This window comes from Cnephaeus nilssonii, assembly GCF_951640355.1.
Source record: "Cnephaeus nilssonii genome assembly, chromosome: 22".
Taxonomy (NCBI): Eukaryota; Metazoa; Chordata; class Mammalia; order Chiroptera; family Vespertilionidae; genus Cnephaeus; species Cnephaeus nilssonii.
The window spans coordinates 12,529,244-12,542,696 of NC_137093.1; the positions used below are offsets into that span (position 1 = coordinate 12,529,244).

At 43.4% G+C, this 13,453-nt stretch overlaps 1 protein-coding gene across 9 annotated transcripts in view; it reads right to left on the minus strand.

The window, feature by feature from the left end:
- MPHOSPH9 (M-phase phosphoprotein 9) overlaps positions 1-13,431 on the minus strand; it is a 39,675-nt gene extending 26,244 nt beyond the window's left edge. For 5 of the 9 annotated variants that reach the window (XM_079763129.1, XM_079763125.1, XM_079763123.1 and 2 more), the window contains exons 1-8: positions 13,320-13,428; positions 10,812-11,074; positions 8,645-8,795; positions 7,370-7,459; positions 6,636-7,159; positions 5,037-5,163; positions 4,076-4,166; positions 2,526-2,632 (exon numbers count right to left, since the gene is read on the minus strand). In XM_079763129.1, coding sequence (XP_079619255.1) covers positions 2,526-2,632; positions 4,076-4,166; positions 5,037-5,163; positions 6,636-7,159; positions 7,370-7,459; positions 8,645-8,795; positions 10,812-10,918 — 1,197 coding nt within the window. In that variant the 5' untranslated portion in view covers positions 10,919-11,074; positions 13,320-13,428. Of the gene's footprint in view, positions 1-2,525; positions 2,633-4,075; positions 4,167-5,036; positions 5,164-6,635; positions 7,160-7,369; positions 7,460-8,644; positions 8,796-10,811; positions 11,075-13,319 lie in introns of all 9 variants that reach the window. The other 4 variants (XM_079763126.1, XM_079763124.1, XM_079763128.1 and 1 more) reach the window with 4 other exon arrangements.
- Between the last annotated feature and the right edge of the window lie 22 nt (positions 13,432-13,453).

The window sequence follows — 13,453 nt, forward strand, 5'->3', positions numbered from 1 at the left end:
CCAAGTGGAAAAACTTGGCGCTCAAATTATTTTGAGGTGGGAGCTACTGTTGGGGTGTGACAGGGGTACCATTGAACCTTGTCAAGTTTGAACTGTGGCCATTCTGTCAAATGAGACTAAATTCCAGGAGGGACACAATGCCAGGCAGTTCATCCTACAACCTTAACTCACATCCCATTTCCAGGCCCAACGTGGCTGCAAGGCACCATGAATTATATTTTTAAATCAACTCTGTTACTAGCTTGTGAAAAAGAATTCATTATACTGTTGTGTGTGTATTGAAGGTATTAATTTGTAAAATGTAAACCCTAAAAATTCCCCCTAATCCTGTTTTAAAACTTGATGGTTTATATACCAACGACCTAGAGGCCCTCAGGCCTTGCAGCCCATGACAAGCAGCAGCGCTCCGGCTCCAGCCTGAGCCCTGCCCGGTGGCTGCAGCTATTCTACTCAAGAGCTCACGGTGGTACAAGCTCCCATGTGCCACCACCTTGATGATTTCTCTTCTCTTCATATTGTAACATCTCTGAAATGAGGTCTTGTAACTGGCATCTTGTAACTACTGCCAGTCAAGTAGCAGTTGTGATATGTCATTGCCTGCTCATAAGCAAATATCAAAGCCATCAACATGGCCACATAAGTGTGCTGAGACTACAAGGAAGCCTGGGAGCCACTATGAAGGGACGGGAGCAGGCGTGCACAGCAGCAGTGCCATCTGGGAGTCAGAAGCAGGCCAGCCCTCACAACTGCTAAGCCAGGTCCCCGCAACATCAAGGCCTCCCGCCCCCTTTTAAAGGAATGCCATGTCACGAAGGAAACGGTAGGTGGGAAAACAGAAACCATGCTGGGATGAAAAAGGAGGGTGAGCCTCTGCAGGTGAGGAAATTTGAATCAATTTATTTCCCTTACATTTCCTTTCTAAATATGTATAAGGCTTACATAATAAAAATCTATGTTTAGCCCTAACTGGTTTGGCTCAATGGATAGAGCGTTGGCCTGGGGACTGAAGGGTCCTGGGTTTGATTCCAGTCAAGGGCACATGCCCGGGTTGCAGGCTCGATCCCCAGTGGGAGGCGTGCAGGAGGCAGCCGGTCAATGATTCTCTCTCATTACTGATGTTTCTAGCTCTCTCCCCCTTTTCCTTCCTCTCTGAAATCAATAAAAATATATATTTTTAAAAATCTATGTTTAATCACAAGCTCTTTCTGTAAGAAAACAATAGAAATTCTAAGTGATAAGAAAGCATTGCAGCCCTGGCTTGTTTGGCTCAGTGGATAGAGTGTTGGCCTGCAGACTAAAAGTTCCCGGGTTCGATTCTGGTCAAGGGCACATGCCCAGGTTTCGGGCTCCATTCCCAGTAGGGGGCATACAGGAAGCAGCCAATCAATGATTCCTTCTCATCTTTGATGTTTCTCTCTCTCTCCCCTCTCCCTTCCTCTCTGAAATCAATAAAAATATGTTTTTAAAAAAGAGTTGTTTTTTTTAAAAGAAAGCATTGCATCAGTCTAATTGATAAATTCTTTTCTTGATAGCCTATCACACAGAAAATCTTCAAATGGGTGGCATCTTAAAGAGTCAACAAATACAGTGTTAATTACTGAGGTTGCAGATCAAGGAACACACAGGCAGCCCTGTGAGCAGAGCCCACTCGGCCTCCCAGCCCCTCACAGTCACAAGTTCCCACCCTTCCTTCCTCCCTGGGGTATCTGGCTTTTTTGCTCCTTCCTCTGAAGATCCGGTCTGCCACAGCTGTCTGTGGCTGTCACTCAGGCTCACAGCTCTCCTGGTTACTTCATTGGTATCTCTCCTTTTCCCAACCTACTCTTCTCTCATCACCCAATCAAGACAAGGAGTGAGGTATGTACCTCGTTGTGCACATATTGGAGAGTTGTATTTCTTTGCTCTGAAATAAACAAAGTACTTACATTTCTTGCTCAAAGAAAATCAATACCAATTAAATTGTTCAGAATTAGAATAGAAATAGATTAGTGGGAGGATGTAATAGGGTACAAAGTCAAACCAGGCATGAGAGCAGGAGAAGTTTATCTATGGACCTACTGTATTTAAATAGTAGGCGCAAAACCACTTCATTTAATTTCACAAAGCACTCACTGGGCTTTTTTTTTAATCCTCACCTGAGGACATGTTTTATTGGTTTTTAGAGAGAGAGGAAGAGAGAGAGAAACATCAATTGGTTGCCTCCCACATGTGCCCCTACTAGGGATCAAACCCAAAACCTAGGTATATGCCCTGACTGGGAATTGAACCCAGGACCCTTTGGTGCACCTGATGATGCCCAACCAACTGAGCCACACCAACCCGGGTCACTGGGCATTTTTAATCCCACTCTTAAGTAACTTTCCTAAGATCACACAGGCAATGACAGACAGAATCTGAGAGCAGATGACTGTGATTTAATGCCCATGCTTTCTTCTCTGCATCAGACAGTGAAAAACACAAAGCGTATAATGAAACCGAGTACTTATCTACCATGTGACAATGCAAACACACACGTTTTGACTTACCGGGCTGGCTGACACTTGGGGGGAGGAGGACGGGGCAAAGGGCTTGTCTGTGATCTCGGGCAGAGAGTGGTACGTGTCCTTCTCCTCCAGTCTCCAGTGCGTCAGGCCTGCGCAGGCACACAGAAGAGAAGCGAGAAGAGAGAGAACAAAAGTGTTTCTAGAGTAACATTTCTACCTCAAGAAAATGAAACGCGGGAAGTAACTAGCCTTTGACGGAAACAGTTCACATGAATGCCTTACCATGTGAGAGTCCTGCCTTCATGATCCAAGGATTTAAAGTTGAAATATATTACAAGTCAAGATCAACTAGCATAACTTAAAAAATTTAAAGACAACAATTTCTTTGTGAATAGTACAGGCTTATATGAGAGCAATGTAAAGAATTCAATAACTTATGTATTTATTGAGCACCTACTGTGCCAAGCTGCGCACAGGGAGACTGAGACCCAAACAACAGGAAAGTCACAGGAAGTTAGAGGGTGGTGAGCCTCTAACTGGGAAATTTAAAAATCAGATAAAAGGGAATATGCAATTGGGGGAGGGGCAGGTGCTGGTTTTGGACAGGGTAGTCAGGGTTGGCTCACTTCAGAGTAACAATTAAGAAGGAGTTGGCCATTTTAGCCACATACGGGGCAGTTTCCCTACAGGGGGCAGAACATTCCAAGTTCAGGAAGCAGCCCATGCAAAAAGCCCTCCAATGAGAACTTTGTGGACCAACAGCCTCCCTGCCCAAGCAGAGAAAGGCAAAGAGCGGCGGAGCGTGAGGTGAGGTCGGAGCGTGAGGTCAGAGTGTGCAGGACAGGCTCTCGCAGGCCTCCATACGCCTCACAGACACTCCAAGGCCTAACAGAGGTTAGAGCCGAGGAGTCACGTGCTCTGACCCACCTCTAACAAGGAGCAGGTGGCTGGCTACTGCGCTGAGCACAGATGGAAAGGTGAGTGCAGGGAGGCTGGGAAGAAGTTGCAGGAGCCCAGGTGACAGGTGATGGGGCTCCATTAGGGTGACAGCGTGAAGGTGGTTGGGGTAGCACAATTTAGAAGGCAAAGCTAATTCCTCCCGATGAACTGATGTAGGAGTGTGGAAACGGAGCCACTGTGTAAAACCATTAGAACTAAAGTAAGGCTACCATAGCGAGTGGAGAATGGCTCCCACAGAGTTTGCATTTCATTCATTTTGAGGCACCGGGAAAATGCTGAGGTCATTTCTGCGCTATTTGCAATACCTGCAGGCTCTCCCCCGGCCCCAGGCACACATGGCGTGTGTGGGAGGCAACCAATCCATGTGTGTCTCTCCCCTTCCCTTCCACTCTCTCTGAAAATCAATGGGAAAATATCCTCTGGTTAGGATTAACAGCAAAACAACAAAAAAAAGAAAGAAATACCTGCAGAAACACATCTATCCTAACAGCATGCAACCAAGTAAGGAAGCTACAGCTACCACGTGTTCACTTACAGAAACCACTCTAACCCACTGCACATGAGTCTCCCAGCCGGGAAATGCAGTTGTTATTAAAAAGAAAAGAAACTCTTTAAAAATGTAAGTTTCATACCTGTTCCTGAATCAGACATCCAAAAATTTGGGCTTTCATCTGGCTTACTGAGGTAAAAAGCACGAGGTGGTGTAGCAGCAGCGAACTCCAACTGCAATTCAAGAGGACAACTGTGAGCTGACAGCTAAACACCCCAGGCACACACTGCTGACCAAGGTCACAAGGCACAACGCCTGGCTGGCCCTCTGGTTGCAAGAATGCAAAAAAATGGGAATTAAACAGCAAATAATTCTCTTTCCCTACATAATTTACCAACGTTAATTTGGGTTTTCTGTGGCACTGAAAGGAGAAAACTGGGAGCAGGTGTTATTCAATGAGTTTGGAACGAAAATGTGTTAATAATTTGCCGTCTACTCGCAAAAGAAATGTAAGGTGCCTAGAATTAAAGTCCTTTGGTATAAAAATGAATGTAAAAGCTATAATTCGTCTTATCATTCAAACCACATTAAATCAAATAAACTCTGAAAACCACAAAATTAATATGAACTTTAAATAGTAGACTACATCTTTTTTTAAAATATATTTTTATTGATTTCAGAGAGAGGAAAGGTGAGGGAAAGAGAGACAGAAACACCTCTACTGGGGGACTGAGCCCACCAACTAGGTATGTGCTCTGACTGGGAATCAAACCATGACCTCCAGGTTCATAGGTCGACGCTCAACCACTGAGCACACTGACCTGGCTGAGGGTTTTTAAAAAACAATTAAATGAATTACTCTCTGATTAAATGTGACATTTGCAGTTGAAAAAGAATTAGGGCCTTTACAAAACAGTTCATTTTTCCTAGTATTTTCTCCCTCATTAGTTTTGATTTCTGGGAAAGAAGCAAGACTTAGGGCCAATCCCTGTTTCCACTCCTCTGTGCCACCAAAAGGCAGAGATGTCAATGGAACAAGCTGACCATGACATCTGTGCAGATGAGCAAGTCGGAAACCCGGAGCGACGTGACGCGTCACCCACCTTCTCCACCGGCACTCTCTGGGGCTGCTCGGTTCCTTGCGTGGATCTGGGACACCCCTCTTCGGCATGGGCTCCCTTTGGGTGGTTCTGCTTCAGCTTCTGTGCCCATGATGTTATCGCTTTACTACTTAAAAAGAGAAAACCAAAATGACTCTTTAGATGTCGTCCTTCCCATGTGAAGCTAAATGCACGCCAACACCGCATCAGTGGAAAGGGCTTTCAGTTGTTTTCTAAGAGCAAAGAGCGTAGGGACATTATGGATTCACCTACATTTCTTTTTCCAGTTTCTCATTCCCAAAGGCAAAATGAACTAAAAGACCAACAGCAATCAGCAGTACGTACAGTCTATAGCCGTCAACCAAAGCAAAACCACGCAGGGACGCTTCAAGCTCTAAATCTATCTCTAGAGTGAGCACATTTATTCCCGTGGACTAATAACTACACTGTGTGTGCACAAGACTGGCTGCTATGGCTGCACACCTTACTTTGTGGCACATTTCAGAGATACAAAACTGAAAATTGAGGGGAATCTAAATAATTTTAAATGATTTTTTGTTTTACAAACATTCAGCTATAGTTTCCTTTACTAAAAAGTCCCTGGGTCGCCCTAACTGGTTTGGCTCAGTGGATAGAACGTCGGTCTACGGACTGAAGGGTCCCAGGTTCGATTCCCGTCAAGGGCATGTACCTTGGTTGCAGGCACTTCCCCCAAGAGGGTATGCAAGAGGCAACTAATCTATGTTTCTCTCTCATTGATGTTTCTAACTCTCTATCCCTCTCCCTTCCTCTCTGTAAAAAAACAATAAAATAAATAAATAAATAAATAAATAAATAAAAAGTCCCTGGGTCAATCAAAATGTTGTTAAAACTTACAAATCTCTTCTTATATATAAAAAGACACACAAAAGCAAGTATGCTTGTGTATAGTTTAATAAGATATAAACTTTATATCTTACATCATGCCTGGAAGCAAGATCTCAACAGACTGAGAAAAATGCTTCTTGCTTGTAATTTTTGATTTCCAATTACATGAACATGTGTAACAAAATCACACTGTTGACAGAGTCCTATTCTGCCATTCTGAGCAAGTTTATAGGGACTAGAAACCCTAGAAGGCATTTTTCTGGCAAGGCCTCCCTCCCACCTTAAGAGTTTAGTCGTCTTATAACATTGCAAATGGGAAGAGCCCGGCCCGGGTGGCTCAGTGGTTGAGCATCAACCTATGAACCAGGAGGTCAGAGTTTGGTTCCCAGTCAGGGCACATGCCTGGGTTGTGGGCTCAGTCCCCAGTGTGGGGCATGCAGGAGGCAGCCGATCAATGATTCTCTCTCATCATTGATGTTTCTATCTCTCTCCCTCTCCCTTCCTCTCTGAAATCAATAAAAAATATGCTTAAAAAAAAAAAGGAAATCATTAGTATATAGTATGCTTTGTTTATTCCAACTTCCACAGGCACTAAATGAAAGACTTTGGTAAAATAGATAAATGTTCAACTGCATCTCATTCTATTACAGTCCAACTAAAAGGAGCTTTATCTGCTAGATTCTAAGTGTATTAAACAAGTAAACGCCCCTCAAATGATGCAGAAACTCTACTTACCTATTTGTTTTTCCACTGTATACTTCCAAAATCTTACTTTCACCGAGAAACTTGTGTTCAAAATCACCAGGAAAAATGGAAATGTCTTCCTTCAACGAGTCACTGAACTCTTGGGGAGAATGGATGTAGAAACGCTTGTGTTTTCCACCATCCACAGGAGACGAGGTCTGCAGGGCTGGCGCCCCGCACTGCCCCGCCGAAGCCTCCGTGTGCTCCATGAACTCCTGGGGGCCCTTAGACGTGTAGGTATTTAACTCGGAGACACAAAAGGTCCCATAGCCACTGCTCACTGAGCTGCTGTCCACATTGCAGTCTGGCTGTGATGGGGATGTTTCCTGCTGCATTTCAGGTTCTTTAGACTTTGGGTAACTGAGGACAGACTCATTTCTGTCACTGTTTTCAGAAAAGAACCCCATCTGCCTTTCTGAAGGTCGGTGTTCACTTAGAGAACTTCTGCCATAGGAAGCCCACGAAGCACTGCTGCTCTGTAACTTGACTAAATTCTTTATTTCCTCCTGTACCCGCTAAAAGTAAAAAGTAACAGGTTCAGGTAAGAAAGTATATTAAACATCGCACTTTTACAAATGGTATGAAAATAGTGTTCAAAATACGATATTACTCTAAAGATAATCCATATGTTTTATCTTCAGTTTATAAACAAAGTTGATATAAAGTACTAATTGGTTCTACAGATCTTACGTCTAACGGGACACCCGGTGCAAATAACAACTTACTTGGACTTGGTTGTGGAACTGTTCCTGCTGGGCCGCTATCTGTTCTTGGCACTGTTTTTCCACCAAGTTGAATAGTTGTAACCACCTGGCCTAATAATTACACAATATTTTAGTTAAAGGTCATTTTTAACCTAATTATTTCACAGAAAAATTCCTCCAGGAGGAAAGGGTCTTTTTTTTTAATGTAAAATTTGTAAGTGGAATTAAATAGTTGTAAAACCATATTTAATGCAAAAATACAAGTTCATAGGCTTGGGGACCCCTTTCTTGTGGGGTAAATCTTCGTTTTCCAACTGGCATCTTAATCTGATGTTCTCTGTTACATTTTGGATTAAACAAGAATGGGCAGGGGCACCTTACAGTTGTCGCATAACAACTACTGATTTTCTTAAACAGTGACTTATACCCCAAAAATGAATCCAACATCTTAAAACAATAAATTGTTTGGTATTATGAGATTTTAACCCCTAATTTATTTGTTCTTAAAGTAAAAACACTTTCTTCAAGTCAGGTATTGAAGAGTTTAAAGCTGTACAGCTGAAACAGGACTAAAAACCCCCGAGCTGGCCTGCGACTCCTTCCCAGTCCGGACCCACCCACCTCCGCAAGCAATTAAGTGCTCCTGTAACTGACCGGCCGCTGTGCTTTCAGTCACGGACGACACGCAATAACCTACAATGTCACAGGAGCGGCCATGAACGAGGCTGCCCTGGGTACAGCCTCCCAATGTCTTTCCTACCATTCCTTCCCGGCCCTGCACGATCTGGCTCCCACACCTGCAACCTCCTCTCCTCCTCTCTGCCCCTTGCTCAATACACACCAAAGTCGCTGGCTTTTCTGTCTAATCACGAATATGTTGTTAAGACACACTTCTGGCCCTAGCTAGTTTGGCTCAGTGGAGAGAGCATCGGCCTGCAGACTGAAGGGTCCCAGGTTCGATTCAGGTCAAGGGCATATGCCTGGGTTGTGGGCTCGATCCCCCGTGGGGGGCGTGCAGGAGGCAGCTGATCGATGATTCTCTCTCATCATTGATGTTTTTTTCTCTCTCTCTCTCTTCCTCTCTGAAATCAATAAAAATATATTTTAAAAAAAGACACATTTCTGACCATCTTTTTCACGTTCATTCAATATCCAATTAATATGTCCAGTCACTTTACTTTAGCACTAACTTCAGTGTCATGCTCTACAGGATATCTATTTCTAACAATTCAGACTTAAGTAGAGACATGTTTATAGTTATTTTAAATTTCAAAAAAATAAAACAAAACTAGATACCTCGCAGTTCTTCCAAAGTTCCGAATCAGTCCTGCTGTGCTGTAGCTCTTGCATGAAAGAGGTGAGGGCTTCAGCTGTGCCTTGAATTACAGCTGGTCTGGTCTTCCCTGAGAAAGAGGATACCCCATTTGTACTAAGGTGGGGGCTACTTCTGTTGAAACATAAATAATTCAAATGGTTTTCCTCATTCTACCAGAGTGTTGAATAATTCAGCAATTCAAGATTTAGCAGAGCAGTACAAACCACTGATATTTAATCCTTCTTAATGGCACTTCATTTGTTGCAAATCTGATCACAAGTTTGCCCATGAAAGAAAAATAGCAGTAAAAAGACAGACAGCATTTAATTTTTTTAAAAGAACACAACAAAAAGGCCTTTTTCAAAAGTGAGAGGATACTCGGAAGTCCCAGCGGAAAACAAAAGTTTCTGCTAAACAATAATAAGCAACACCTCCAGCCCCTCTGATCTAAATTATTGCAGAGGACGGTCTGCCCCCTTTAAGAACAGCCCTTTAGTGTAATGAAATTCTTTCCCCGCTGTCCAGAATGACAGTGGAGTCTTGTTCATTGGATCCCTCTAATTTGGCATGATAAGCTGATGCTTATCTTTGCACATCTTTGAATAAAAGTTGTGCCAAGCAAATTAGCACCCAATATTGAGGACGAATTTAGCCTATTCAGTGTGTAAAATACCACTGATTCTCTCCAGGAGGAATGCCTTTCCAAACTGGAGATGAGTTCATTTCAGATTTGTTTCAAACACAAAAAGCATAATTAAGGACATTAACATTTATTTAAATTCCAATCGCTGAAAGGCCATTTTCATTTCTTCATTGGTACTCTGCTTTGTTTCACAAGAATGTGTGAGAGAGAGGACACTAATGAAAATAACAGCAAAACAGAATTAGAAGCAGAGAAAATATTAATAAAAATTCAAAGGATAGAAGGACAGAATCTGCTGTCCATATATAGTAACCCAATTTAAATTTGGCCAGTTGAGCTGCAGTCACAGTGAAGAGAGGCAAGCGCGGCTGCGTAATTTTCACCAGAAAGGCACATGTAGGTTCCTGCAGCAAATCCAACACTAGGTTCTGGAAGTGGGCTTCCCAGGGACTGGCGGCACAGGAAACCAGCTCAGGGCCAGCTTTTGGCAGTGGGTCTAGATTATCAGGCAGACATCTCTCTGGACCACCTCCCACGCCTGGTCTGTTTCCTTTCGCCCTCCTTTAATTTATGCTTCCTCCTATTGTGTGTAAAGGCATTTGCCCCTTTAACAGCAGGCACCAGAGTGCCTTTTACACTTTATTGTGCCTGCTTTTTATAGCTGACCTCCTCTAACAGTCCCTGCCTCTTTGTTGGTTTTCAGCTACTGTGAATTTAGAAACCAAGTAATCAAGCTTGTCAGACTATGTACACAATCAGAGTGAACAGGCTCTGATTAAAAACAAACCAAACATGGGATTGTTTTAAAAATAAAATGCATTGTTTGACGGAATCTATTTTGTCAGCTTGGTATGAGGTGTTGTTTTTTTTTTCTTACTTCCTAGTATTCAACTTTAATTGCTACTTCCAGATTGGTGAGCTATTTCTGCAATATTAAACATTTTTGATCATGTTAACTTAAAAATGTAGAAATAGCCCAGCCAGCATGGCTCAATGGTTTGAGCGTCAACCTATAAACCAGGAGGTCACGGTTCGATTCCTGGTCCAGGCACATGCCTGGGTTGAGGGTTTGATTCCCAGTGGGGGTCGTGCAGAAGGCAGCTGATCAATGATTCTCTCTTGTCATTGATGTTTCTCTCTCTTCCTTCCTCTCTGAAATAAATTTTTTTAAAAATTGAAATAATATTTAGGCAACTAAATTTTAAAGATATTCCTGTAATTTACTGAAAACCAAAAAAAGGTATTGAATATAAAGACCACAGCAACTAGCAAAAACAAGTTCTTTCTCACAGTTCCCCATGCAAAAGTACATACCTACCTCTGGCAAAAATAAAAAACATGGAAGTGCTAAAACTATTACCTGTCCCTGAACAGTTACTGATCATAATTTTATTTTTTAGTGCAAATCAGTAACTATGATACTGTTTGAATAAATTGATAATCTATGCAAATAAATTTATTATTTGTTAATACATTTTTAAAAAATCTATCTATCCCATTCTTACCTATTAGTACTTAAGTTCAGTCCGAGAGAGTAGGGAGAATTTTTTATATCAGATTCTACAGAAGATGAAGTTTTTTGTAAGGGTTTCACCAGGTCAACATCTTCCATAGTGTACAGAAACTGTTATGCTCTCTCATTTGAAAGTGTAGGTTCTTTCACTGTCTGAAGAAACTGAATCCGGGTCATCTTCAGAAGCTTCATCGTCTACAGGCATTTTCAGTTGCTAACATTCAGAACTGTGAAATATCCTAAGTTCCCAAGACTCTGAAAATGAATGGGGGGAAAAATACTAGTAAAAAGCCACTAAACCTATCAACTATCTCTTCATGACTTTGGCAACTGTGATCCTTTTATACAGTTCTACATTAAGGAGAGCAACATGATTTCCAATAGCCAAAATGCAGAAACAACTCAAATACCCGTCAACTGATGAATGCATAAACAAATGTGCTATATCCATATAAAGGAATCTTTGCAGCCATAAAAAGGAATGAAGTACTAAAAAAAGGAATGAAGTATGGAGATATGCTACAATGTGGATGAACATGCTACAATGCAGATGAACATCCTACAAAGTAAACAATGAAAACATTATGATAAGAAGCTCAGTGAAAGACCACATATTGTATGATTCCATTTATACAAAATATCTAGAATAGTCAAATCTACAGAGACAGAAAATAGATGAATGTTTGCCAGGAGCTGAAGAAAGAGGAGAATGGGAGTGACCAAAACAGGTATGGGTGTCTTTTGGGGGCAATGAAAAGTTCTGGAATTAGATAGTGGTGATAGTTACACAACTCTATGAATATACTAAAACCCAATGAATTGTATACTTTAAAAGAAAGAACGTTATGGCATGTGAATTATATCTCAATAAAAATTTACAATAGGGGAGGATTTGCAAAATAGCATCAGCTTTTCCAGGTAAAATTTCAGAATTGTGTTTAATAATCAAGGTTCTAGACACAATGCTACTAGGTAACAACTTAACATGTCCATTTGTTTAATAAATTCTACAAAGTATCCATGTTTATTGATTTACACAGTGAGTAGATGAAAAAGAACTGCTTAGTATGTGACTTGGTATTAAAAACAGCTGATTAAACGGCTCACCATGGTTGTTTCCCTCCAGCTGGAAGGTGAAGTGGAAGGAATGCATTTTGCACTCCACAGCCTCTTGTACCCTGTGCATGCATTACTTCTTTAAAAATAAACTAATTGCCAGGTCAACTAAAACTGGGCTGACACTAGGTACACAGAGTCAAACAATATGCCTCCTTCTTGGGAAATTCACCTATTTTAAAAACACACACACAAGACAAAAAGAAAACCTTGCTGCTTACAAAAGGTTAAGTTGAGGGGGTGAAATAGAGAAAAATGATCTAGGATTCTGGTTCCTCTAGGTTCCCACTTCCTAGGGCCTGGTGTTTACAAAGCACGACCTCAAAGTCATCATCTCATCGAGGAACCCTGTCCTTCAGGGACAGGTGGGGAAGCCAAGGGTAACCGGACCTAACTCGGTGGATTTCTCCCCAGTGGCTTCGGCCCATCACCAACGACAAATGGGGTATTGAAAACGTCAGGGGCCGCACCTTCCAACTGGCAACGAAAATACCTGGATTCAAATCACCTCGCAATTCTACCAGGAAGAACCACAAGCTCTCTAGGGACGAGGACCTGCAACCCATCCATTCTTCCCCGGCAGCCTGAGATCATCCGGATGCAGGAGATCCAGATGGAAAACCACTTTAAATGCGACGATGCTTCGCCACCAGCGGGGTGAGGGGTGAAGGTTAAAGGGACGGGGGGTGGGGGGAAGATACCCCGATATACAATGCAAAAAAAATTTTTTAAGAAAACGTCATGGGGAATAGATAGTACAAAGACAGTTTTATATTTCACAGCAACAAAATATGCTTTTGGTCCCCCACCGACCCATAGCAAAAAAAGAAGAAAAAAAAGAGTTGGGGGAGAACCGAACGGCTGATGGGGGGCTGGTGCTGCTATAAAGGTTAACGTGCAGTTTTGCTTTGCCGGGAGCCCGAGGGGGGAAGGAAGGGGTGATTACAGAGGTCGGGAGGCCAGACCCCCATGGCTGGTGCGGGCTCGCGGGTCAACGTGAGAAGGCGAGGGGGGACGCACGCAGTCAGTCGCCTGAATGCAAGACCATCGTCCCACCCACCACGACCGACCGTGGTTCCTCAAGTGAGCGAAGCAAAGGAAAGGAGGAATCCCCCAAGCCCCCCGCCCCGCCCCTTGGGGAGAGGCACTCTGCAATTGGGTCGCGCGGGTGTCACTCAAGGGCACCGAAGCTAGAATGGGCGCCCGGCCGCAGGCAAAGCCCCCACACGCCCGAGGGCTGGGGGAGGGCTGCGGCGTGTGGCCGTCGTCTCCCTGGCCCCTAGCCCCTCAGCACGCGCAGGGCTCCTCTAAGGCTGTGTCTTCTGAGGCTCGACCCCCCTGTCCCCCGAGACCGGCAGCTCCCTGCAGGCGGACGGCCGCTTACCTGGCCGCCGACTCAATTCAGCGTCGGGCGAGCGACCTCTCGCGACCGTTAAACTTCAGGGAGCGTGCGCGCGCCCGGCGCCTCGCCGGCGATTGGCCGCTCGGGAGGGGGCGGAGACACAGGGCAGCTGCGCG